The sequence below is a fragment of the Clupea harengus genome, chromosome 25 (genome assembly GCF_900700415.2).
Source record: "Clupea harengus chromosome 25, Ch_v2.0.2, whole genome shotgun sequence".
Lineage (NCBI taxonomy): Eukaryota > Metazoa > Chordata > Actinopteri > Clupeiformes > Clupeidae > Clupea > Clupea harengus.
The window spans coordinates 5,531,025-5,557,812 of record NC_045176.1 but is presented as its reverse complement, the minus strand read 5'-3'; the positions used below and the strand labels follow the sequence as shown (position 1 = coordinate 5,557,812).

The 26,788-nt window shown below is 41.6% G+C and overlaps 3 protein-coding genes across 5 annotated transcripts in view; all 3 read right to left on the bottom strand.

The window, feature by feature from the left end:
- Nucleotides 1-109: 109 nt before the first annotated feature.
- The window catches only part of scp2a (sterol carrier protein 2a), a 107,300-nt gene continuing 80,621 nt past the window's right edge, over nt 110-26,788 (bottom strand). The window contains 9 exon segments of the mRNA XM_031563272.2: nt 110-967; nt 2,616-2,695; nt 3,868-3,997; nt 4,254-4,350; nt 5,294-5,447; nt 6,947-7,054; nt 7,207-7,354; nt 9,873-10,023; nt 10,590-10,676. Of these exon segments, the coding sequence (XP_031419132.1) occupies nt 872-967; nt 2,616-2,695; nt 3,868-3,997; nt 4,254-4,350; nt 5,294-5,447; nt 6,947-7,054; nt 7,207-7,354; nt 9,873-10,023; nt 10,590-10,676 (1,051 nt within the window). The 3' untranslated portion in view covers nt 110-871.
- On the bottom strand, nt 15,941-19,990 carry LOC116219632 (HORMA domain-containing protein 1-like). 3 transcript variants are annotated; one of them, XM_042703746.1, is made up of 9 exons: nt 19,789-19,990; nt 19,675-19,695; nt 18,061-18,087; nt 17,774-17,841; nt 17,404-17,552; nt 16,821-17,065; nt 16,577-16,622; nt 16,437-16,474; nt 15,941-16,173 (listed from the first exon to the last, which is right to left on the bottom strand). In XM_042703746.1, the coding sequence occupies exons 1-9, from the start codon at nt 19,822-19,824 to the stop codon at nt 16,123-16,125; spliced, it is 681 nt and encodes a 226-aa protein (XP_042559680.1). In that variant the 5' UTR covers nt 19,825-19,990; the 3' UTR covers nt 15,941-16,122. The 3 variants fall into 3 exon arrangements, with proteins under 3 accessions (XP_042559680.1, XP_031419144.1, XP_031419145.1); XM_031563284.2 differs by having other exon boundaries at nt 19,675-19,990; XM_031563285.2 differs by having other exon boundaries at nt 16,848-17,065; nt 19,675-19,990.
- LOC116219633 (peroxiredoxin-1) lies at nt 21,392-24,585 on the bottom strand. The gene is made up of 6 exons (XM_031563286.2): nt 24,533-24,585; nt 23,175-23,280; nt 22,770-22,923; nt 22,523-22,645; nt 22,285-22,415; nt 21,392-21,786 (listed from the first exon to the last, which is right to left on the bottom strand). The coding sequence occupies exons 2-6, from the start codon at nt 23,278-23,280 to the stop codon at nt 21,701-21,703; spliced, it is 600 nt and encodes a 199-aa protein (XP_031419146.1). The 5' UTR covers nt 24,533-24,585; the 3' UTR covers nt 21,392-21,700.

Genomic DNA, 26,788 nt, shown 5'->3' with positions numbered 1-26,788 from the left:
TAAATTCAGCAGCCACGTGAGTGAGCTCAGAGAGTAAAGTGTAATTCAATTTTACAAATAGGATTCTCAAACAAAAGGGTTTGGAGAAAATATAGTCTTCTGGCGGATAGAAAAATTAATACAAGCTTTATTTGCTACAAAATCAACAGTCTCCTCATCCACAAGCACTCATTCTATACAAAATTATTTGTTAACATTATTTCAATGTTCTGGTGAAAGCACTTAACGTCTGACAAATTAAATTAGAAAGGCCTGTAATACAATCTCTCATCTGCCATAGAATTAAGCTGCATTTCTTATACGGTGATATGTTGAGTCCTCAAGCATAATGTTGGTTCCCTAAATGTCGACAATTATTAAAAAAATCATAAAGAATCACCAAGGGGGCTCAGCTGAAATGGCATTCCAGAGGCACTGTATGTAGACCACATTAATATGAAGGTCTTCACTGACCTGGGCAAGTTCAGGTTTTCTACATTAGCCATTGACTGAACAAGGAGCAGGGCAGCAGCACACGTTATGTATGACAGCATCCACTAATGGCCGTTTCACACAGCCTCACCGTCAAGTTTTTAACAATTATTCAGGTTACAGACAGCAAACAGTTGCTCTCACAAACTCACAGCTGGATCATTTTCCCGACATTTGATGATATTCATTGTAGTGTTTGTGCTAAAGAGACAGTTATGCTGACGCCAGTCTCTACGAGAAAAATAGACGTGGAATAGATATGGCCATAGAATGTTCTTTGTCATTGTTAGGAAGCACAAGTTATTCATTTGAAGCTCGCAGACAGGTTGTCGTTCTTACCAACGTTTCTGGCGGAAAAGAAAGACATAGAAAGGAAAACATGGATAAAGGGGAAGATATTTCACAGCTTTGCTTTGCCAGGGGTCATCTGCAGGCTCTGGAGTTTCATGGCCATTCCCATATTTCCGGTGATCTTCAATTTTCCTTGGAAAAATGCCTTTGGATTAAATGAGACGTTGATTAGGAAGAGGGACCCATTTAAAACATTTACCACATTGCCATTGCCATAGCACAAACAAAGGATAAAGATAAAGAAATGGCATTTGGAATAGGTTTAAAAACCCAAAAGACAGCCTACACTTAAAATCATTTTTTATTTATTTTTTTTTCCAAATATGTCTATTGATCAAACCTCAAAGCATAATACAAGCTGTATAGGGAATGGCTGGTTAACAAGGTTTGACAGGTTTTATTTTTTTCTTACACACAAATTCCCCCCCACTTAAAATCATTTTTGACATTCTGGAGGAAATTGTAGGAGAGGAAACAGGAAATCAGTGAAGGACGGGACCCAGGGCTGCTTTCAAGCCCCTTTATATTGACATGGTGGTGCGTTGGACACCCTGGTGCGTTGAACACCCTGTTGTGTCACACAATGCATCCTTTATATTGACATGGTGGTGCGTTGGACACCCTGTTGCGTTGAACACCCTGTTGTGTCACACAATGCATCCGAGAAGGCCAGAGAAAGGCTATTCAAAGAATTCCCGAAGCTCGATGAATTAAATAAGGGGTTTTGCATTTGTAAAGGACTAAAACCATTGTTTCCACTGCACTTTATTATACGGTGGGGTTTATATCCATGTCACCATTGATTGGGTAACCTCTGGCACAGCCACCCAAGGAGAGAAAAACATACCTCAACGTATCATTCACAGTTTCATTCAACCCCCACACCGTAGCACAACGCTGTACACTGTTTTCCGGATTGAACGAACCCCTCTCACCCCCATCATCTAGAGCGTATGCCCACGCCCCAGCTAGACGATCTGAGCAAGAACACAGTGTGACGACTGACTGAAGCCTGGTCAGAAGTAGTCAAGCAGGACAGACCTCATTTTTCCTACCAATGTTTATTACAATGGCCATTCCTATTCTGTTTCTTTTCAGTCAAGTTTAATGACTTCTTCCATGGTCAGTTAATAATGAATGCAGTGACAAAGCCCCAGGGATTCATTCTTTCTTTGAAAAGCATTTCCTGCTGTGTGAATTTGATGAAAAGTCACGACGAACAGAATCTGCAAACAGATTTCCCCCCCCAATTTGTCTAAATAATCCTTATAAAGACTCTGCCCTCCGACATTCATCAGTCATGATGACAGAAAGCGTCTATCAGATGTGTTATCGTCAAGAGGAACTCTGCATAAACACAACTATCTGTCTCCGATATTGTCAAGTGGTGAAAATTCAATTACATTTCAAATTAGAGGCTGCTGATAAACTGACCCTTCACGTGGCCTGCCAACACAAGGCTTAAACTGCTTCGTGCTGTGAGACTTCTCACAACAAGCCAACCATCCCACTGCGGACCTCACCCACCTCCCGCAGCTTAAACTGCTTCGTGCTGTGAGACTTCTCAAGCCAACCATCCCACTGCGGACCTCACCCACCTCCCGCAGCTTAAACTGCTTCGTGCTGTGAGACTTCTCAAGCCAACCATCCCACTGCGGACCTCACCCGCCCCCCGCAGCTTTAACTGCTGAGTGCTGTGAGACTTCTCACAACAAGCCAACCATCCCACTGCTGACCTCACCCGCCCTCCGGCAGTTTCCCATGGCATTCTGGGTAATGTAATGAACACTTACGGTCTGTGGATTCATTTTCCCCGTCATCAGGGCCAGAAGGTCTTCATCTAGCATGGCAATAGTACAATCCGATTTCTTATCTGAGAGAGAGGGAGAGAGAGAGGGGGAGAGAGAGAGAGGGAGAGAGAGAGGGGGAGAGAGAGAGGGAGAGAGAGAGGGGGAGAGAGAGGGAGAGAGGCAGGGAGAGAGAGAGAGGGGGAGAGAGAGAGAGAGAGAGAGGGAGAGAGGGGGAGAGAGAGAGAGAGAGAAAGAGAGAGACATCAATAACTGAAGATGTGTGATCATACAACCCCCTTTGATCTTCTTCGATCTTCAATACTTTCAAACATGAGTGGGCAGTGTGAGAGGACACATTGTTTATATTTCACTGGAACTCAAAGAGCTCTTGTGCTAATTTCCAGTGTTCATCATTGCATTTTTGGGGTCTAGTAGAGTAGATTTAGATGCTTCAATGATCCACATCATTTTTCTCAGATTGAACATCTCTATTCACCCTCTGTCTGAAACGCTTTGATCGAGCTCCTGTCTTCAGAGAGTGGTTCTTCAAGGGGAGAGTTACTCCCTCCGGCATGTTCTTGGCATGGGCTTTTGTACAAGTGCAGACCACTTACATGCAAAGTATGCATGTAAGTGCAGTATAGTATAAAGTATAAAACACACTAAAGGAAAGGTACAATAGGTCCGCTTTTAGCCAAGCTGCTATTTAAACATGCTGACATACATGTCATTCTCTTCCATTGTCAATGGAGGAATGTGCTTAGCCATGTGCAACTGTCATGACTGCTGATACACTGTACGGGCATTTCTGTATCTCCAAGGCCGTGATGAATCGATTCTTCACGGCGTTCGATCGATCCTTCTCCAAGTTTTTAAAATACAAACAAAGGTCTTCAATTGATTACAGAGAGCCCTGGCATAGTATGAGCGATGAGAACGGGTAATTGCCTGCTGAAGGAGCACAGCAGAGATGTAGCCAGAAAGCAAACAGCAGCAGAGACCCTTCCCATGGGTAGCGTCAGGCAAAAGCAAACGCTCTCTAATGTTCGACATTAGTAATGGATAAAAGAGGTCCTCACATCCACCCACTCCCTGCTTTTGTTATTGCCATTAAATTGAGAAGAAACAGAAAAAGAAAGAGAGAGCTCAGGATCGTGCCGCCCATTCTCTCGCCCACGCTCACTCAGACTGATCAGGCCAAAAAGCCATCTTAGCTCGGCGTGAATTGACGAGCCGTTCGCCCACTGTTGCTGACCTGCGTCGTTGGTCACGGAGCCTTTGCCATTCTTCACGTCCACGACCCACAGAGCCTCCTCCCCTCCTGGGCCGCCCTTCACCTTGAAGGCGAAGACGCCGCCGATCCTCTTCACCAACTGCTCCCCTTCCTGCCAAGACGAGACGCGCACATCAAACATGGCCTCAGCGGTGCATGCAGATGACACTGGACTATTGCGGAGGTGGCCGCACATTACAACGACACAAATTGATTGATTCCAACAGATAAATTAAATCCCCCCCCTCTGTTTTTCTGTTCTTTCCCTTTGCAGAATGAGACACACAGATGTTTATCCAAAACATGAGACTAATGAGAGACACACAGACATGTATCCAAAACATGAGACTATGGTTCACTCTGGGTACCTGTTCTAGTTTGTTGCCGATCTCTTTGAAGACGGCGCTAGCCTTGAAGCCATCCAGGTTACTGGCTGCACTGGTGAGCACTGCTCCAATCTGAGGCCTGAGGAGAAGAGGATGGGCACATGTTATCACACGCAGAGAGAGACATTCAACAGCTACAGAACGTATGTTTTCACCCTCGTCCAAAGGTCCGCAAAATGACCTATAGCACCCTTTAAGAGACAGAATACCACTAAAACTGTCTGCCATTAGAACTCCTATCTGACTGAAATATACATCCATACATACATACATTCATCTCTGCCTTTCTATGGACTCTGGACGCATATAGTTCCGTTCAGCTCAATGTTTGGGGCGCATAACGTCACTGATGTGTTGACTCTGCAGAATGACCTAGGTCACATACAGACACATACGAATACAGTCTCCTGACAATGGTTAACTAAAACGTCTGTGAAAAGAACACTATGTCCCCAGGCATTAGCAATGATTTGATGGTGCATCTGCCAAATTAAGAGAAAAAAAAAAATCGAATAATAAAAAAACTAAAAACTCAATACAGTTCTAAAACCGATTTTCAGCATGGTTACATGAGTTCATTAGTCCTTCACATAATTATGACTTCATGACTATCAAATGATTATAATGGTGAGGGTTTTCTTTGACCTCTTTCTGGCTTTCTGCACACAGCTATCAAAACACTATCAGTGTCAGGCAACCAATTTAACACATCATACCACCCGCACAAACAAGTTACAAGTTACAAGTCTTTTATTTGTCAGATGCACAGAATGACACAGGGTCAGACTGGGCACTGAAATTCTTGCGACAAGACGCCGCCCAAACCTACCATAACATAACAACACATAATATACATAACATAACCATGACGTACACTCTGCACAAGTACTATGAACATAATTGACACATAATAAACATATAAAAATAACCCATACCAGTTAGAGAATGGGCGAATCTAAGACTTGGCCTAACCCTTGGGCAGTTGGGTGGCTGAAAGGGTCAGGGTTAGGGTTAGAACTGACCGTGTTTCCTGAGAGAATCCCATCCTGTAGAGCGTCACCACCACAGCTCCTCCGAGGCCGATGTTGTGCTGCAGAGCCACCTTTGCCCCCGGCACCTGCCTCTGCTCGGCCTCGCCCCTCAGCTGCCAGCACAGCTCCGCACACTGCGCCAGGCCTGACCAATCAATCACAGAGAGAGAGAGAGAGCGAGCGAGAGAGAGAGAGAGAGAGAGAAAGCGGGAATAAGGCATGAAGGCGTAATCATAAAACTGACTAGCCTGTCTACTTTCCAATCCATTGCAGCAGTGTCCTGTGAATACTGACACAAACAAATGACATCTATTGACGCACTGTTGCTGAAGCACCTCACACCCTGACATACCCATAATCTGGTGCGGACCAGCTCCTCTGTGACCGCTGAATCTTGGCTAATCTCCTTTGGCTAATAGGCTTTCTGCATGGAAATCATTACAACAAGATAAGGGTCTTAGGGTAAGGACCTTGGTGTGGCGCTGGGTCCATGCAGAGTTGTCATTTTTTTAATGATCCATCTTGAGAGGATGGTGTGAGCGTGGGATGTGGTTCTTGACCTGGCTATGATTAAGGAGTGGGAAATAACTGGCAAAGTGTCTGAACCAGGATCAGGCTGCCTAACTGTTCCCAGACCAAGAAAATAAGAGTGAAAAATCTACCTTTGAATCTTCGTTGTGGCAAATCTTCTGAAAGCAGCGCTGCGTAAGGCTAGATCTGTGTAATAGGCTGCCTTATTCTCACTCCCAGCATACATTGTAGCTGTCAATAAACCTGATTGGAATATGTGATTTTCCCATATTGCAGTGAACTACTGGTTTAAGACTCATGTCCATGTAAAACAAGTCATTTACAGTAATATACTCAAATAGCTCCCACCCGCCTCTCTCTAACCGCAGCTAGCTAGGAGGTCAAAGGTGAACATTCAGAATAGTGGGGACTAAACACCCGTGTCACCTTAAGACTCATTGAACTACTCTCACAGTCAGCTGGAGTTAATTACCCCTCTGGCCACGCCAGCAGCTGGTAGATGAGAGACTGTTAAAAAGTGTACGGGGTGTGTGTGTGTGTGTGTGTGTGTGTGTGTGTGTGTGTGTGTGTGTGTGTGCACTGCAACTGTGCTCTGGTGATCCCTGGTGGGTGATAGATGGTACTGGCGCCAGAACACTTCATGTTTCTCTAAACATTGGGCCTCATGCAGGAAGCAATACACAAACAAATTTCCTCTTATTTTTGCTTGTATCCACGATTTGCTCTTATTTTGTTAGTACCCCTTGATTTCTGGGATTTACCAATGTTTTCTTATATGTGCTCGTCTCTTAGGTAAGAGAACATTTTACAAGTGGTGGACAGCACTCTAACCAAGATTGAAAAAAAAAAACATCTAGTTTTCACAACCCACAAATTGTTTGTCCAACGCAAGGAAACATACGTTTTAAAACATTAAAAACCTTATAAATATCATATAATCAAATGTACACACACGTTTACTTTCTTGTAGCTGTATAGCTGACAGAAGGTTGAGTTCACTAGTGCTGATTTCACTTCTTCTCATCCTTCCTACTTTCCTAAAAGACCTGATTCCACATGAGAGAGGTCACTCTCTGGCTGGGGTCAAAGGTTAAAAGGATGCCAGCGGCTCACCTGTGGCCCCGAGGGGATGACCTTTGGAGATGAGGCCTCCGCTGGGATTCACCACCCACTTGCCCCCATAGGTGTTGTCTCCACTATCAATGAGTTCCCCTGCCTTCCCTGCAGACAGACAGACAGATAGGCTCACCAAACATGTCTCACAACTACACCTTAAAACAAACACAGAAATGTCACTGAGGGACTCTACAATCCATTCTTTTGTTGTCTTTTTTTTATATATTTAGCTGGACAGGACACAACAGTGTACACACCCTCTGCGCACAGGCCTAGGGCTTCGTATGTGATGAGCTCGTTGGCCGAGAAGCAGTCATGCAGCTCAATGACGTCCACATCCGATGGCGTCAGTCCGGCCGTCTCAAAGCACTTCCTGGCTGCTTGCTGTGTCATGTCATAACCCACCTGTAGGGGAGGATTGGCACAGACAGGATGGACTCATCAGGCCGCATGCACACTGATGCAGTAACGGCAGCGCATGCACACTGTTGCACTAAAATGGACATGCTGCAGAGCGGGCTGTAGGGGTGTGGCCAAAGACACTAGGTGGACTGAAGTTAATTAGTGAAAGGTTTGGTTAAAGGCGACCAACAGCATTGATGAGCAGTCCCTTTCAACTGAATGCGTCACATTAAAGTACAACGTAAGAAGATGGCAATATCGCTGCAGGTTCTGGATGGTGTTCGCCAGGAGAGCTTTTACAAGGAGTAAACTGTAGTGTTTCTTCGGTGGTTAAAAACAACTAAATTCATTGACACATGATTGTGGCTTGGCTGACCGGTTTTAAAATGCCCTGGCCACATCCCTTTAAACCTACTAATCAGGGTCTGTGACGTTGAGTCTGTACAAAAGTGTTTCGCCCACTTAGATTTCAAGCTAACACTATTTTGTTGAGATCAATGTAGCCCATCTAACGTCCATTCTGGAGAATTTATTTAGGCCTAGAATATAAAATGTCCAAACATGCGTAATGTGATACATAGTCGATTGAATCTCAATTTGCATAATGGAGCACGTTTGCAACTCCGGAGCTAGGTAATGAACCAAAACATGTATTGCTTTCATCTTTGCTGAAATGTTAAATGTTTCTGCAGCCATTCTGGCACCTGCTGAGTGCGACTTGGGAGAGCAGAAGAGATCTATTTTCTACAGAAATAAATGTTTTCGGATGAGGCTACATTTCACCCCTTTCCCCAAGTGGCACAGGCTGTGAGGTGATGTGAAAGAATGATCTTTAGCTTTTACTTCAACAGCATACTAGGTTCATCTCAGGTGACTATTGTATTCAATGTTATTATACGGCTCTTCAGAATGTTCCAAAAAGTTCCGTTGATTTGAATGGGCCATCCCAACGTTCGCCGGTGAATATTTCCTGATATTCACCGCTGCGAAAAGATATTGACCGCTGTCATTGGCAACGGGTTTTGTGCTTCTAATTCACATCTTTCATATCATTCCGCAAGTAGTCCGGTCATTTAACGTAACAGACTCATTGTAATTTGAAGTCAGCAAGTAATGGGTTGCTACGCAACACCTGAAACTTAAAAGTTCTATTTGCTTGAAGAACTATTTATTTCTTAGCGTAAATCATGAAACGGCAACTAAATCATTAAAAAGAGGTATTTTGGCGGAATGTCTTCTATCGTTTTTGGCAAGAAACCGTATAATAAGCGGGATAATGTATTGTCCGTCGGTCATTATCCAAAAATAAATCCCTTCAGTACGAAACAACACCCCTCCGCTGCGCGTCGGGGTGCTGTTCGCCCCGTCGGGATTTATTTTTGGATAATGACCTCCGGACAATACATTATCCCTTACTTAATTAGATTGAAATGTTATCCTTTACATTGCTTCTTAATGAAGAAGTATTCTTAAACTGTAAGGCTATTTGGTGCAGTCGGTGCATCCAGAACCTAAGCAGAACCGGACAGGTGTGTGAAAGCCTGTTTAGCTGAGCACTGGATCAACAGGAGAGAGTGGACATATGAAGGTAATAATTTGTGTAACATGAGGCATTGGTGACTGTATGTGTAGATTTACTGATGATATGAGATATCCTAGAGACAGGGTGAGAACCTGATGCGGAACAGGCAACAGCAGCAGTCACCAGTAGTCTGCATGAGTGGGGAATGAGCAGCAGTGACCAGTAGTCTACATGAGTGGGGAATGCATAAGATATGGAGCTGCAGTGACCAATAGCTAACATGAGTGGGGAATGAGCAGCAGTGACCAGTAGCTAACATGAGTGGGGAATGCAGAAGATATGGGAGGTTGCCAGCTATGTTTATGTTGATAGATTTGAACACCTGGGCCAACCTGAATGCAATCTCTCTCTGCATTCCTTTACGACCAAGAACAGAAATGTTTTGTAGGAAATGCGCTGGTGTGGAGCAGCAGTTCTTCTTCTGCCTTAGTCTAATTAGACCACAATATGTGAATATGTGAATGGAAATAACAAGGGTAGTGTTAGTGAACAGTGGGGATGTTCCCGGTCAGAGAAGAATATATGTCACCAAGCCAATATCCAAAATCCACGCCTCCGCGGAAGGGCTTAATTTACTGCCAGATTTTGATATCCTACCCAGGCAGATTAGGCCTTTTCCGTCAGCTGTTTTGCCGGTCAAAATAGGGCCTTTTATGTACTATTTGATCCCCTTCAGGATGCTGAGACAGGCTACAAACACTGCTAATAGCCCAGTAAACAATTAGCTGAGTCCTTTCTGAATCCTTTCTTCCCTTGAAATAGAACTGGCACCAGTCAGTAACAAGACGTCACTCACAAATGACTAATATGAAAACTGTGACGGTGATAGCTGTGACTTACTCATCCAAACTGCCCTACACAGGTACTAAGACAACCTGCATGTGCTTGAATGGGGGTTCACTAGACCGAGGTCTGCCAGAGTACACCTGTGGCTCTCACCATTTTCAGGCAGCTGTTCTCGTCAAAGGTGGAGGCCGTGTCCGTCACCATCTCCTGGGCAATGATCTCCACCGCTTTGTGTTCCAGACCATGTTGCCTAACAAAGTCCTCACTGGCCAAGATGGCTGCTCCTGCACCATCTGATGTTGGGCTGTGAAGATGAATTAACCCCTTTACAATTAAGTATGCTAAAACCGCTCACTAAAGTTAGTAAGTAAGTAAGTAATAGCAAAGTGCCTGAAAGCTTTAAATGTTACATGAACTGACAGAATACTTTTTGAACATACTAATTGTTCTAAATATAAGTATTTGTGCTATTTGTGTATTTAAGAAAACTAAATATTTTGTACAGTATGATGTTATGAAGTGTTAAAAGTTAAAGTTGTAGGAAATTACACAATTGTAGGAAAACTGAGCTTTAAAAGAAGATGTATCCTTTGTTGTGAAGACACGACCTGTCATATGATGATTATCTTATCAGTGAACCTTGGGATTTTGAAACATTTCATAACACCATTCATGCTCATTCCTCAAGCACAAAAATGGCCTTGATTTCAAGGACAGGGAGCCAGTTACAAACTGACACTGTCACTACCTCAACTCATCTGTTATCTGTTAACACTAAAGAGATCAATGCACTACATTCCTGCACCAATTGTAATTCATAGTTACTTGTTATATAACTGCAAGGTTTGTGGACGATGAGGAGATCCTTACCAACACTGAAGTAGGGTGAGAAAATCAAATACTTTTCTGGACTTCATCACTTGTTCTAGACTGTACTCGTCACGGAACTGAGAGTACCTGTAACAAAGGTCAGAGTTCAAACACACACTCAAACTTTTTTTAAAGTCTATCTCTGTCTAAAGGTGCATTCACGTGGTGTCGAAATAATCGGAATAATGACTTTCCGGCTGGTAAAATTCATATGAACGCCTCCTCAAGTCGGAACAACTCAAAAAGTAGGTGAAAATGTTGGTCTTAATAAAAACGAATACTGTCTTGACTGATGACAGTGTCGAAGAGAGGAGATCGCGGAGGCAGAAGTGGTGAACAACGGGAAGTCCATCACAGAGGCCCGTCTGGATGTGGACTCTGGCCGGGCTGTGTATCGAGTACTATGCTGGGCTTGCCTGCACACTGGCAGGTTGGTGCTGATTCAAGTACAGAGGGACATTACAAACAAACATTGTGACATTGCTTTACCTGTTAGTTTTTAGATAGTTGTAATATTGTTGTTATGTTATATGTTGTCCCTCGTCGCACCAACAGGAGCAGCACTCCCAATTCCGTTGTATGCGAATACAATTACAATAAAGGCTTTTCTATTCTATGATTCATAGAGAATACTAGTAGTATCTAGAACAAACGGAAGGCCTCTCGTTGGTGTTTTGCTGGTTATTTAAGAATCTCATTCAGGTGGTAACCATTTAGAAACTGATACAGATGACAGCGAAAGCAGTCTTACATGGACATCACACACTAGGTAGGGGTGGGCAAATACGTTAACAACAGATCAGAACCACATACTCTCGATTACGCACAGCACATGGACTCAAAAAACACTAACACAGGCTAAAAAATACAAGTACAAACAGAAAGAGAATATTAAGCACAGGATTAAACATTGTCATTCTCTCCAACACAGACGTACAGCATTATGGGGCACAACACATCACCCACAACATTATGGGAGCACACAACCCCTGTGCATGCTCAGTTCCTTCTGTATATAATACAAGAACTGTAACCCTGAGAATGGAAAATCAACCATGTTTGCATTAAGTGTATGGCTTTACTAAATGTGAATGTTTGTTTTCCCATCCTAGGACAGCATGTCCAGTTACCTGGAGGTTCATTTGCATACACCCGACGCGAGCCCCTTGGCGTGTGTGTTGGGATCGGAGCCTGGAATTACCCCTTTCAAATCGCATCCTGGAAATCAGCCCCAGCCCTTGCTTGTGGTAACACTTTACCTTTCACAAAGACACACACACACACACACACACACACACACACACACACACACATATATATATATATAACAAACACCTCTAAACATGAATAAGATGTTGTAAGCTTAAAGGTTATTCTGCGACTCATGCTATTTGAGCTCAACAGCCAATCAAATTACACCCCTCCCTTCCATATTCCTGAAGAAACGTGTTGATTGGTTGGAATAGTGTACGAGTTGGTCCAAGGCACTTTGTTTCCCATTGACAAAGCCAGGACTGTGTATGAAATTGAGGACAAAATGTGTACAAAATGTTTTTGTAGCACACACACAGAAAAGACAGCAAGCAGAACTTGAGGAGTAATTCGCTGAATTTGATTTAAAGTGTATAGTCCAGAGACATTAGTATACTCCTAATGTCTCTGGTAGTAGGCCTACATGTTTGATAGTGTTGATCACTGGAATCTTTTTTTTTACTAGGAAACTCCATGGTTTTCAAGCCATCCCCAGTGACCCCTGTGACAGCAGTTTTTCTGGCAGATCTATGCCCAAGCTGGTGCCCCCGACGGGTTATATAACGTAGTGCAGGGTGGGCAGGAAACGGGCACGCTGCTTTGCCACCATCCTTCTGTGGCAAAGGTCTCTTTTACAGGGAGCATCCAAACTGGCAAGAAGGTAACACACTGCCTGTTCTTCTTCAGGGGGGAAATGTTTTTTGATTTCATTAATTGTTTAGCAGTTCAAAAGGGAAACATGACTCACTCCAGAATGTCATGTAAAGTATATAGGGAGAATGTACAATGTCTACACAGTTCTGTGTATAACATGCACAGCATAAACATCAACAGCACTGGGCTTACACGGTTACAAACAGCACTTGGCTACAAACAGAACGCTCAATGTATGGGTCACCATGAGCAAAGTGACCCGTTTTGATATTTAGTTTGTGCTCCTTCCTCACTCTGCAGATTATGGAGATGGCTTCCAGCGGGGTGAAGCCAGTGACACTGGAGCTCGGAGGCAAGTCTCCTCTCATCATCTTTGAGGACAGTGACTTGGAGAACGCTGTCAGAGGGGCACTCATGGCAAACTTCCTGTCTCAAGGCCAGGTACAGAAAAGGAACAGTGGACCATGAAAATCAATGTGACACTTTTGGTATGTGAGCTGGGTTTGGGGGGGCAGTGTGGTGGCTTTATTAACAGAGATCAGGGTATCCCCAAAGACACTGAAGAAGTATACATTCATATATATATCTGTATATATGTTCCAAACATGACACAGGGGTAGTATGTAGCCTTAGTGCACACTGCAATAAGCTGTTAATTAAAGCTAAAGAGGTGGCTTATGCTTGTCAATTCTCGTCAAAAAACTCATTATGCATTTCATATCTCAAGGGTTTTATAGTGCAGGTACAGGAAAGAAAGTCCTTTTCTGTTGGCTTAGTAGAATTGGGGATGGAAACATTGCAAATACTATCAGAGTGGAATGTAATTCTTCCACCTCTGTCGGTCCGTCGCCCTCCCTGTATAATGCATGATCACCCCCCTTCGATCTTTCAGGTTTGCAGCAATGGAACTCGTGTGTTTGTTCAGAGGAAAATCCTGCCTCAGTTTATAGAGGAGGTGGTGCGAAGGACTAAAGCCATCCAGATCGGAGACCCCCTGCTGGAGCAGACTCGAATGGGTGCTTTAGTGAGCAGGCCACACCTGGACAAGGTGCTGGGATTCATCCGCCAGGCTAAGGAGGAGGTACCTTTGAATATTGAATTACATTTTCAAAAGGCATTTCATTTCATGTTGTGCAATACTTTTAACAGTTTTTTAAAAGATATATAGGAAGCAAAACATTAAATGTCTCATTTACATTTCTGGCGAGTCTGCATTAAACATTGTATTTATAGGTTCAGTTATGTGTCAGTGTGATCATGTTATTTCCAGGGAGCCAGGATACTTTGTGGGGGAGAACCCATTACCCCTGCTGACCCAAAGCTCAAGAATGGCTACTACATGTCCCCTTGTGTGATAGGTTAGTTCTTTTTGTGCATATGGAGTTCTGTATAGGGGTGTCTAAGTCCTTTGCCTTAGAGTGTTATACACAGATACTCTTCATTTTAAAGTAACATAATTTTAATATAGTGATAAAAGGGGTCACACTGTGTTGTCAGTTTTATATTTTAACTCTTTTAAATGTGTCTGTGGGGTGTAAGCTTTATATACAAAACTCTTTTGAAAACCAACTTTTGTTTGTGTGGTTGGCTACAGATAACTGCACGGATGACATGACATGTGTGCGGGAGGAGATCTTTGGGCCAGTGATGTCTGTATTACCATTTGATACCGAAGAGGAGGTGCTGCAGAGGGCCAATGACAGCACCATGGGTCTAGCAGCTGGGGTCTTCACCAAGTAACAAAATCACATTTCCACATTTCACAAATCATATTAGGAGTATAATTCATTGTTGGAAAGTTGCATATGCCTATTTAGCAACTTCAACATGCATTGCCACTATTACATTTCAAGCCACCATCAACAAACTCTTAAGCTGTACTTCATTAGGGGTATTTTATTTTAAAACGGCATTTGAGTACAGCTAGGAATATGATTTGGATGTGGTGAGCTTCCTTGACAACTATAGCAGATACATAAATGAGTGGTCTATTTTTAAACTACAGCCCTAGCATGTGTGCATTAAATCTCTATAGCATGTGTGCATTAAATCTCTATAGCTGTGTCTTTCCCCATTATTTTGTCGCTCGCATTGCAGAGATGTGAAACGTGCACACCGCGTGGTGGCGAATCTGCAGGCTGGCGCCTGCTTCATAAACAACTACAACATCACACCTGTTGAGGTGCCATTTGGAGGCTACAAAGCATCAGGTTTGCACACATGCACCTACACATGCCTATATGTCTAAACCTATACATTCAGCACCTACACATGCATATGTGTCTAAACCTATACATTCAGCACCTACACATGCCTATGTATCTAATCTATACATTCAGCACCTACACATGCCTATGTATCTAATCTATACATTCAGCACCTACACATGCCTATGTATCTAATCTATACATTCAGCACCTACACAGGCCTATGTATCTAAGCATATACATTCAGCACCTACACATGCCTATGTATCTAAGCCTATACATTCAGCACCTACACATGCCTATATGTCTAAGCCTATACATTCAGCACCTACTCATGCCTTTGTATCTAAGCCTATACATTCAGCACCTACACATGCCTATATGTCTAAGCCTATACATTCAGCACCTACACATGCCTAAACATTCAGCACCTACACATGCTGATATGTCTGAGCCTATACAGGGTCTTGTACCAATCTGTTCGCACTGCAAAGCCATTAACTTCTTTTAAATTAAATGTAGCTTGTTTATGTCATTGTAATAATTTAGAATAATTCATTTGGTACCTGTCTTGGTGTGCTCTGAATGGACATTTGTTCCTGCATCTGTCACAGGTATAGGAAGAGAGAATGGCCAAGTTACCATTGAATTCTACTCTCAGCTGAAGACAGTGGTTGTAGAGATGGGGGATGTGGACAGTCTCTTTTAAAGACGGGTCCTGTGAAGACACATATCAAGCTGCTTGAACGTGCCATGAGCCTCGACGCCGTTAAGGCTGGCCACCTATCATCGGCCCAGTCGTGCCGTCTATATTGTGGATGTGCACTATTATGATTGACCACAAAGTGACACTATTGGGCTGAAGTGTGCTTCATCAAGGGGAACAACATGAAGCATTTGATGTCCATATTGCCTCATTCACTTAATTAGTAGAAATATTATTACTGTTCCAGTTTTTGAGATGGGACTGAATGAATGTTTACACAAGTATGTCAAAATCTTAGAAACTGTGAAAATGACCTAGATGCATCATTACTGATTATTCATGCCGGATTACCCTGAGCGGTACACAATGAGCTTCTAGTAAATCAATGACTAAGGAAGACCGAGAGAAGGAATAATCAAAGACCATTTATATATTTCATATTGGGTTCAGTGGACAACACATGTGTCAAACATGAAGAGTAAAAGACAGCAATGATCACTCTTTAATAATTATAATTACTTCTTTACCCTCTGTGAAAGAGCCTTAAAAATATATCTTTTCCATGTCTACAGCAACTCAATATCCTTACTTACTACTTGTAAATAAATAATAGTTTTCCAAATTTGCAATACTACAAATAAATATGTGATAAAAATGACAAGCACGTGCTCGTCACTCTACACTGCATGCAATCAACTGTCAGTCCATATCCACTTCATAGTTCTTTTCTTGTTCTCTTGATTAGTTTGTTGCCCTGAATTTTCCTCTGTGCAAAAAGAAAAAAACAATTTACCAGTAATCTAGTGGCCATGTTATGTCGTACTATGAAAAAGTAATTTGGTTGTAATTATTGTATATTGTTCACTGGAAAGAAGTGATGACGGTTCCAGAGAAATCCATTAAGGAAACTCACATCACCTCAAGGTGAGGAAACTTGATACGTAAAGGGTCATGTCTCATGAAGACAATGGATTCATTCTTGTTCTTGTTCTTTTTTTCAAGAATAGAAAGGATTCTTTCACTGGTTACCTTAATCTTTTGGGGTTTCTTGAACTCTGCAGCGGACTCTACAAAATGGGAATAAAACAAAAATGAATGAAGATATAATTCCTTTAGAAAGGTAACAGAATAACCAAATGTTACAAACTGCGGTATGGCTGTGTGGCTACCTTCATCAGATGACAGGTTGTCAGCGGGACATCCTATGTGGGTAGCCTATCCAAGAGTTAAACAAAGTTACGTCACAGTCCAAATCAGTCTCTGCAACTAATTAGACTGGATATGGTAATACAACAGACTTTCCTGAATAGTAATTGGACAGCTAAATCAATGGCTATGCAACTGTAAGCTGTTCCCAGCTCATTCATACAGATAAGGCAACAATGCAACAGTAATTGTTGCAAACACAAATGCCTTTTGCTGTAGATCTCTGGAGCACACCTCGGGGTCAGAGGTCACAGGCACCTTCCCAGACTCCCTCAGATGGCTGCTTTCCTGGAGCTTCCCGGCGCGTTGCTGTTCAGCCGCCACGCGCACCTTCATGGCGTGGAACGGAGTTTGCAGCTCACCCACTTTGAAGTGGACCGCTGTGCCCTCAAACCACAGGTCATCACACACACCCTCTTTGAACCCCGGCGGATCATAGTCAGAAGGCGTGACTGAGGGTAATAAAAGTACGGATGAGAGAGAGATGGTGAACTTTGAGCCGCATGCTCCTCTTGATAAAGTCGGGTACACCCTGTTATCTGCCTCTCACAGTCTGTAAATCAGCCCACTTTAAAAGCTCTGCAAGTTCGATCAGTTATTAGAGTTCTATCAATACTATGCATTTTTTCACCTAACCTTTTAGATATGTGAGCTGCAACCTAGGTCTACATAACTGTCTATGATGTAAAATTAATTAATTGAGGTAGAGGATAAAACTATTCTTGCCAAAAAAACATGTTAATACAATTAAAAGGCATTTTTACAGGACATGCAGGATCATTGTTTTCACCATCATCATAGTAGTAGAGTCTCATGGTGAGGGACACATTGCTTGGGAGAACATCCAGATTTTGCATGAGGAGGAACAACTTCCTGATGAGAAGCACAGACGCCTTCTTTGTGTCCTCCATGGTCACTCTCATCTCAACCTTCTCGTTTCTACGGAAGCCAGAATGTAAACAAACACGAGTGTGGAAGCAGGAGCACGAGTACACCTTACCTATAAGCTGTAGAACTCAGCGGTCTGAAAATACTGTTAAACGTTTAAATTGTTCTACGTACTTTCTGTATATCCCCCACCCCAAACAAACCTACTGGAGATCATGTTAAGGTACTGTAACACTTGACATGAAAATTACAGCAACAGTCAACTTTCTCACCTTAGAAAATCCATTTGTGGCCCATCCTCTGTGTATACAAATTTAAACTGATAGGACTCAATGATGTGCTACAAGCAAATGAACAAAATGAAAATGTCATCAAAGTCTGTGTAAATTAAGTGATTCTGCTCTTTACTATCGTACATTGTAGCGCTTAAACAGGGCAATATTTTACGTTCACTTATAGGTGACATTACAAACTGTTCCAGACATTACAAACTGAAAAACTGACAGGCCTACTAATGCAAAGGGCGTGGCAATGATATCAATTGAAACAACAGACTTACATTGACATCTGCAGTCTTTGGGCATACCTGGGTAAAAAAATAAAGTGAAAGAGTATTTTAAGAACACTGGCGAGCTTACTGAATCCATCAATCAATGTTGCAGACTAAAATTGTATAATTCTATGCTACCAGGTTGGGAAATGTAATAGGTTACAGATTATTAGTAAATGAAACTAATGACTGCATCAAAGTAATGTAACTTACATTACATTTGTAATTACATTACAGTTGATAACTCTTTGATTGGCAGACGAGAGGCGGTGCTAATTCAAATCAACCAAAACAATGTGCATAGTGCCAAATGAATGGAGCCTGTATAAATGGCAAAAAGATAAAAAAGCAACTGATTGAATGTTATATTCTTCTATATATAAGCTTTAAAGCTTTTTGCTGAAAATAATATAAACTCCTCAAAAAAAGTTCGGAAACGTTATTTCGGTTGATTATTCCTTGCCTTTAATAATACCAATTGGTATTGTATTTTATATCGTTGGAAAGCCTGATTAGTCACCTTTACAACGAGGTACAACTTGTAAGGATCGTGCATTCGTGGAATGAGCAACACAGCTAACCGTGTGGGTAGCGGCCCAAAAAAATTTGCCAAAATCCCCAGCAATATTCTTCTGTTGGTATTCAGTGAGATATCGGAATGAGATTCTGGAGCCAGTGGCGATCCCATATCTCCAGAATCTGGGACCTAACTCCATCCTCCAGGATGACAACGCTCGCCCCCACAGAGGCAGGATCATCACAGAGATCCTCCAGAATTTGGGAGTGGAGAGGATGGAATGGCCTGCCGTAAATCCAGACCTCAACCCAATTGAATACTTGTGGGATCAGCTTGGGCGTGCTGTACGTGTCAGAGTGACCAACGCAACCATGTTGGCTGACTTGCGACAAATCCTGATTGAGGAATGGGATGCCATCCCACAGCAGTGTGTGACCAGGCTGGAGACCAGCATGAGGGAAGAGGTGCCAAGCCGTTGTGGAATGAATATGGATCTTCCACACGCTACTGAGGTCCCTAACAGTGTAAAATTAATAAAGTGTAAAAATGGCCAATATGTTTTGTTTTTTCCTTATTACTGTGAGAGAGTGCAATCATTCCAATCCACCAAGCAACTCCAAAACAAGAGTGAATACCAACAGAAGAATATTGCTGGGGATTTGGCACATTTCTTTTGGGCCGCTACCCACACGGTTAGCTGTGTTGCTCATTCCACGAATGCACGATCCTTACAAGTTGTACCTCGTTGTAAAGGTGACTATTGTAAAATACAATACCAATTGGCATTATTAAAGGGGAGGAATAATCGACCGAAATAACGGTTCCGAACTTTTTTTGAGGAGTTTATTTGGATGCAACCTCTCTGAGTCACCAACATTTTGATTAGTAACTGTAATTGAATTACATAGTTTTTCTCAGTAACTGTAACAGATTACATTTTGTAACTTAATTACATAACTCCCAAACATACATAACTCCCAACCGTCTATGCCACACTAATAATGTAGCTTCACAAAATATAGAACCTCTACTTTAAAGACAGAGGTGGATAGTAGACAGCATTTTGTTGTAAATTAGTTTCATATCTTACATATTCTCCTACTTACCCCAATGAACACAATTTGCAACTGTAAACCAACAAATGAACATACATAAGGAACAAAAAAACGTACATTATAATATTCTTTATTTTGATGACTATATGGAAAATGAATGCTTACATATGACTTCTCTAAAGCATCAAAACACCCCATCATCCTGGAAAACAAAATAGCAATATCTTAGTTAGATTGATTACCTTTCTGAAACATCTTCTACATCTAGTCAATAATAATTACACTTACCACCTCACAATTTTGCAGGCCCCCGCTGAGGAGCTGTCTTCTCTCAGAACTTTGATACACAAGTCTGCAAAAGGGAAGATAGTACAGAGGAACAACGATGTACTGTGCATTGCAAATTTAACTCTGACTGCAACCACATAAGTAAACAATCATTTGTATCCACAAATCAAAGCTCACCCTCTAAGTAGCGTGACCGGTAAGCATCCTCTGGGAAAACACCACGCAAGTAGGTAATGGAGGACACTGCAAGGGCCATCATTCGCTTCACGAAAAGAAGCGACTGTTCTTGCGTTTTAAGTTCATTGTTGAACAAACCAGTCCACTGTGAGAGTAAGTTTAGGCAATAATGTGTCATTTAAAATATCATTAATATGTAAACAGCGATTTCCTGGACATCTATGACAGAGTATGAAAGTGAACTATATGGTATAGTTATTTCTGAACTAACAGTTAGTTAATGCTTGTCAAAAAATGGTAACATTATCTTCGTGGCTGTTTGGCTAACCAGCTAGCTATCACTAAGAAACGACAAAACCCAGATAAATGACACTCTAACAGAGCATTATACTGATAGTTACTGATGGCGTACATGCTAGCCGTATTGACTTGGATTAGTACTTTTTCATTTCCAAAAGGAAGGTAATGTTAGATAAGTTGATTTCAGTTGATAAGTGTAACCCTCATAGATGAGTTTAGGTTAACAAAGATATCCTAGGGAAGCTAACTAGCTAATCTCACTAAAAACATAGAACTTCAAGTAATCTCACCTCTGCATTATCTTGTTTGGTTGGCATTTTTATAGCAGTGGCCATTTTGTAATTTGTTATCTTGGTCCCCTATTGCTGAGAACTACAGAAAACCCAGAAAAAAATTAAAACTGATGCTGATGAGTTCTCCGAAACTTTATGACTTATTATATTCCTCAAAGGGATCTGTGTGCTCGCGCATGGAACAGCTTGACGAGAAGATCGTGCTTTCCTCACATTATAAACCGCCAAACCCACGCACTCACAATTTTGTCAGCTTTGGAAATCGTGCTATTCTGGTAACAAAGGTCTATGCTGTTGACAGGTGCATTAGGTTGATGTTGTACACCCCAACCCCTTCTCCAAATCATATTTGACAGCCATACACATTTAAGCCTCCAAAAGGGGAGAGATCCATAAAAATACTAGCATTATAGTCTCAAACCAATGACTAAAAAGCAGTCACTGGTGTCATGCCATTATTGGTCTCAACAGACTATGCTGCATTGAATTTAGTGCGTAGGTTGCAGATCACAGGGAAGCCTAAATTAAAATAAATTACGCAGTCCTGTAAAATGTGTGTGTTTTTTTTTATCTTGTTTGCACAGGTTATCACAAGGGGGCTCCGTAAAAAATAACAATAACAATAAATTCAAACATATATTTCACACGGGATATTGTAAATTGCCAAATTATGATAGTGGACAAAGAAGGGATGCTACAACATACAGTTATTACCTTTTAATAGAAAAGTAATTTATTTATTGAATGTGAAATTTTCATTTATTTGAAGGAAATGCACAATGGATGTATGAAACTGAACAACACACAATGCTGCAACACAAAAACATCACTTCCTGACTAGGAAGAAACAGGTGTGTGCTCAAAACAAAATAGTAACTCAGTTAACAGCTAAATACTTTGTTCTCATAGGCATTAACAGTCACAATAGATAGGCGACAGTATATGTATAGGAATTTTCTTAGCTTAAAAAAAAAGTGGTCCACACCAACTCCTAAACTAAAGTACAGAGTAGGGTCTTCTTAGTTCTGTTTGGAGAAGAAATCTTTGCTCTGCTTGACGTCAGGTTTGATGGTGTCTTTTCCTGGTTTCCAACCTGCTGGGCAAACTGTTGGAAACCCAAAGTGTCGAATCAGAACCACATTCTGCATGCCCGACTGGCAATACATACAAATTACTTTGTCATGCCCTATAGAGACTGCTTTTTACTTTTGATCCCCATTTGTATAACAGTGTTGGCCTCCACCATCTGTTCCTAACACACCGCGATGCAACAGCGCCCACAGTGAAACATCACTTTAAAAATCGCTCACTCGAGCTGTATGTGGAAAGCGTTTTGCACCTGTGCACCCACCTCCAGATTGTTGTCATTGGTTCTCGGAGATTCCACTTCATTTACGGTGCAATTTCGCAAACGGTTTGCTTGCGGCATGTTAGGAACCAGTGTTAACTGAGTGTAAATACTGTGCAATACATAAGACCTCCACTCTAATTGGGACTATGAATCACAGCCATTACCAGAATTAAAAAACCTAAAGAAACTCAGCCAGAGGCCTGTGCTTTGACATTATTATGAACTATTACATTGTCAGCAAGAAAGACATACCTTCTCCGTGTTTGTCAGTGAATTGAAATGCCTGAACCAGTCGCAAGGTCTCATCAATTGAGCGGCCCACTGGGAGGTCATTGATTGTGATCTGCCTTAAGATTCCTTTGTCATCAATGATGAACAGACCTCTGAAGGGGGAAAAAAATCCACAAAGCACAGGTAATGATGCAACTGTATTGGACTGGTGTATTCAGGACGACTTAAGTAAAAGATGCAAGGCATCCTTCCACCTCACCTGTAGGCAATGCCCTCATCCTCTTTCAGCACACCGTAATCTGTCGCGATGGAACGAAGGGTGTCAGCTACCAATGGAATCTTCATGTGACCGAGACCACCTTGCTTCCGAGGTGTGTTGATCCTGTAAGGCAGTCAGACCCACATGGAAAACCTTTATGACAGTCAACCAACAATGTTATTACTACTAAGCTAGGGTTTACTTTAATATTATGATAGTTTTCATGTGAAGTTGACTTGGAACTCACCAGGCAAGATGGCAAAAATGAGAGTCAACCGAAGCACCAATAACTTCGCAATCAATCTTCCTAAACTCTTCTGCAGCATCACTGAAAGCAATGATTTCCGTGGGGCAAACAAAGGTGAAATCCAGCGGATAGAAGAAGAACACCACATATTTTCCTACAGGAAGAACAGAGAAATATGATCATGAAAGTTCAGTCAGTTCATTGAAAATGACTGAATCAAAGACAACGGCTGAATACTTGATCAATGAACGCATAGCTACACACACTCACAGTAAAATGAAGAGTTAAGAAGTAGCTTATTCTTTGTTCATTCATACAAAAACAAATCTAACCTTGAAACATGAAACGATATTAACACAGCACTGTTAAATTCTCTGGGTATACATTTCTCCTATACCATCTTACCTCTGTAGTCAGACAACTTCACATCCTTAAATTGGCCATCCGGCATCACAGCCTTGGCTGTAAACTCAGGAGCCAGCTTTCCTATATGAGCTTTGCCAGCAGCCATCTATTTCAAAATAAGCAAAAACAACCTTTAAGCAATTACATACAAAAGAAAAAATGTGCCCATGAAGAGACTGGGATACCCAGACAGCAAAAGGCCACTGGACCACTGGGGTCAGAGCTGCTGACCTTTTGCTCATTGTATTTTTGCTCATTTTTATAGATGTTACAAGTGTGTAGGTCTTAATATACTGGCATTTTCCACTTATTATGTTTAACAGCTGATTCTTCAAATACACTATGCATAGGATAATTTAGAAATTCCAGGAATGGCTAACAATTTATGTAATTTTCTTTACCAGAGGTTGAAGACCACCAGTGGGTGGATATATGCTTGTTATATGCTTGTTATCTCGGTAGTGTCATGCGTTCATCATTATCATTAGATATTTTATGCGAGGGCTGAATTGTGACTAGATATTTAATTTTTACATAAGCCCATACAGACCTACATCTGGATACCATACCTAATCGTGCACGTTAGTAAGTTATAATGTAACCTTTGAAGTGATGTCGTAGCCTGATCACAGCACGGATGATTAGGACATAAATTAGGCAACAGTGCCAAGTTAATTGCAGAATACATTTTTATGTTCTTCCTATACCAGCAAATGAAACGTTAGAGGAAAGCGATAGCTATATTTAGCCTAAACCAACAGAACCACCCGAGATTTAGACTAACACTTCCTTATTTAAGCGAAATTTCTTTGTTCAGTGTTTCATGGCAAATGTTACAGCCTATGACCACCTGCGAGTCTTAAATGCATCCACCCGCACACTGAACTATAGGGCGCTGAATGGGTCTATGATTATTTATTCTGGAAACACTTCAACTGCTCTGTACAACAATCACGTTTTCTGGGTTTGTTGCATATTTAACAGAAATTGAAAACCCTTTCTGGCGATCTGACTGTTTTTGACAACAAATGAATTGAAATTCATAGCTATTTCCTCTCAACATAGTCTAATTGATCCTACACATGCAGAGCCTTTTAGCCGTTTAAACCATTTCAGTCTGACATAATAGCCTACATGTCTTGTCGAAGAAAGATGTTACAAGCCTTTTTTCTCATCATCATAGAACTTCTAAACTTTTCAAACATTAAAAAAAAAACCTAGTCCAAAAGTTTGTTCCGGACATGACAGCTCTGCATTGTTTCGTATACAGAGAAGTCACAAGATCAAATTACACTCTAGCTTCCTCAACCAATTGTCCCTGTGAAGGTACATGTTCGCTCGTGGGTGCTACGACTTACCTTCTCTGTTGCACTGGTGTTCGTGAGTGAGTGAACTTCAATCGCAGCTTGCTTGTATTTATAATGTATCTCAAATCTCGCGATGACATCTCCACATTTCGTCTTCTTCACCACGGGCCAGTTTTCTACAATCCCACTTTGACAGCATGACTTTGCACATTTCGTCTCTAACCCACGGACTGGCAGTAGACATTTCATACAGTTCCAGTGCATCAGTGTGACTCACTTAAGTGTATACCGAGACTGGGATCATTACTTCCATGACAAATGCTGTTACTAAATATTGTGTCACTGTGTCCTAACACTTTTAAAAATCTGCCACTTTATGTTTCCCCTGAGATTTCTACCTTATAATCAGATTGTTACTGGTTCATGAGAAATTGTTGGCAAGTGTTACTTTTCTTATACTTAAATACATTTACCATTTCTCGGTAAGGCACTCCCATATAATGTAAACAGAGAGCAAAGCAGACAACTCCCACCCCATAAACGGCATTCCTTGACCAAATGGGGTCATGGGGTTGCATCATATGACTTGGCTTCTCATTAGTCGCAGTGGATGAAAATCAGTCTTTACCCAAAATTATTAAAAGTGTGTCAGTACTTGGTTGTTCTAACTTCTCATCATAACAATTAAGACAACCACACACACACACACACACACACACACACACTTGGTCAGGGAAAGTAATCACATTTTCCTGTAAAAATGAATATGCCTCCCTTTTAAATACGTTATCATATACTGCTAATATTTAACCACTTCCTGAATAAGGGAAGTATTTTCTCGGAAAAATCTGTTGCATCCTGATTTGAATGACAAAGCATGTTGCAATGTTGCAATGTGTGCTAACACTGGAATATTTTTACTATGTCACTTCACACAGAAAGAAAGAGAGAGAGAGAGGGAGAGAGAGATGAAAAGAGACTCCCTATGTCATGATTGTAGCATGGTTGTAGCATGAAGGGAAGGGAAACATCAAAACCGTTATTTGCAATCAATACAGTCCCACAAAACATGGCTGACATAGGTTCTCTCGTCTTTAAACTGAAGGTTACTCAGGTTGTCGTTTGCACACTCTCCCCCAGTCTCCCTCTCTCATGTTTTCAGCCCCAAGTACAGCTCTTCATCTCGTTGCCATGGCTGCAGCATGAAGGGCCAGATAAGAGGGACTGGGCACAATGGACTTGCATTAAACCACAGCTGTGTGAATCAGATCTAATAAAGCACCAATTCACATGCTAGACAGAAAGGCCTTTAACCACAGCATGAGATATGCATATGAAAACCTCAGCATGCCTGCCCTTCGTACTCAGTAGATATGAAAGCTTTGTTTGATCCTTTAGGCCTATTTAATAAAAAAATTGGGATTTATTCCAAAGGTACTTTTCATTTGTAAAAGTTTTCATTACAAAAAGACACAGTTTGTTGTCCCCTCGAAACAAACATTTACACTTGCAGTGCAATCAAACAGACTTTTCAGAGCAGTGTTAACCTGGAACACGACAGGAATTTCATTCAGTACCTTTCTCTCCTTGTGTTTTAAATAACAATTACATATCAGTTTCACTCTGTTTTGTGCTGAGATCATGCGTATAGCTTTAAACTGATATGTTCACTGCAGCTAGGTAGGTCTGTCTTAACAGTGCCTTTGTTAGTACACAAGTAGTGGTCATCAGAGAGAGGATATAATGAAGATCTCCCCACACAGCAGGTAGTGACAGCAGGCACAAACTCTAACAATACCCCCCGCTGAAGGCTCCATGCTGCGTACAACCCCCTCCGATCACACGCCTTGTTCATCAAAATAAATTACTCCAGAGTCACATGCTCTACAATAGGAGTGCTGAATCACTGTAAGACCCAAATTGTCATATCCCAAGTAGTTAGGACAAGCTAAGTGTTTATTCATATTGGATAGTAGTACAGGGAGCAGATTCAGATTCTATGTAATGATGCCATCTTCAGCCATGTTCATGATCAACAGCTTCAGGTCTTTTAACACCTTTGTCAGATGACCCAGCTGTTTGATCAGATCCTGCTCTTATGGTTCTCCTCTCTCGTCTTCTCTTTGCCACCTTAGAGGTTGTCCTTCTCTATCCCTTGATATCTGAGAAGCTAAAGGCTCGAGACAATATTTTGTGAATTTAATCTCATCCAAATGATCTTTCTACAGATCTGTCAATTATAGCGGGACTGGATTGGACTGGAGTGGATTCAGACCAGAGAGCAATATGTGTGTGTGGTCTTAAAAT

What these genes read in the sequence shown, in the direction of transcription:
- LOC116219632 (XM_031563284.2), bottom strand. Translation starts at nt 19,824, where the DNA reads ATGATGGGGTGTTTTGATGCTTTAGAGAAGTCATATGTAAGCATTCAT. An exon ending in CCACAAATGGATTTTCTAAG is followed by an intron (nt 17,553 to 17,773) that starts GTGAGAAAGTTG and finishes TGGCTTCCGTAG; the next exon opens with AAACGAGAAGGTTGAGATGA. An exon ending in AGAAACCCCAAAAGATTAAG is followed by an intron (nt 16,174 to 16,436) that starts GTAACCAGTGAA and finishes CTTTTTGCACAG; the next exon opens with AGGAAAATTCAGGGCAACAA.
- LOC116219633 (XM_031563286.2), bottom strand. Translation starts at nt 23,280, where the DNA reads ATGGCTGCTGGCAAAGCTCATATAGGAAAGCTGGCTCCTGAGTTTACA. An exon ending in GAAGTTGTCTGACTACAGAG is followed by an intron (nt 22,924 to 23,174) that starts GTAAGATGGTAT and finishes TTCTTCCTGTAG; the next exon opens with GAAAATATGTGGTGTTCTTC. An exon ending in GATGAGGGCATTGCCTACAG is followed by an intron (nt 22,416 to 22,522) that starts GTGAGGTGGAAG and finishes TTCCCCCTTCAG; the next exon opens with AGGTCTGTTCATCATTGATG.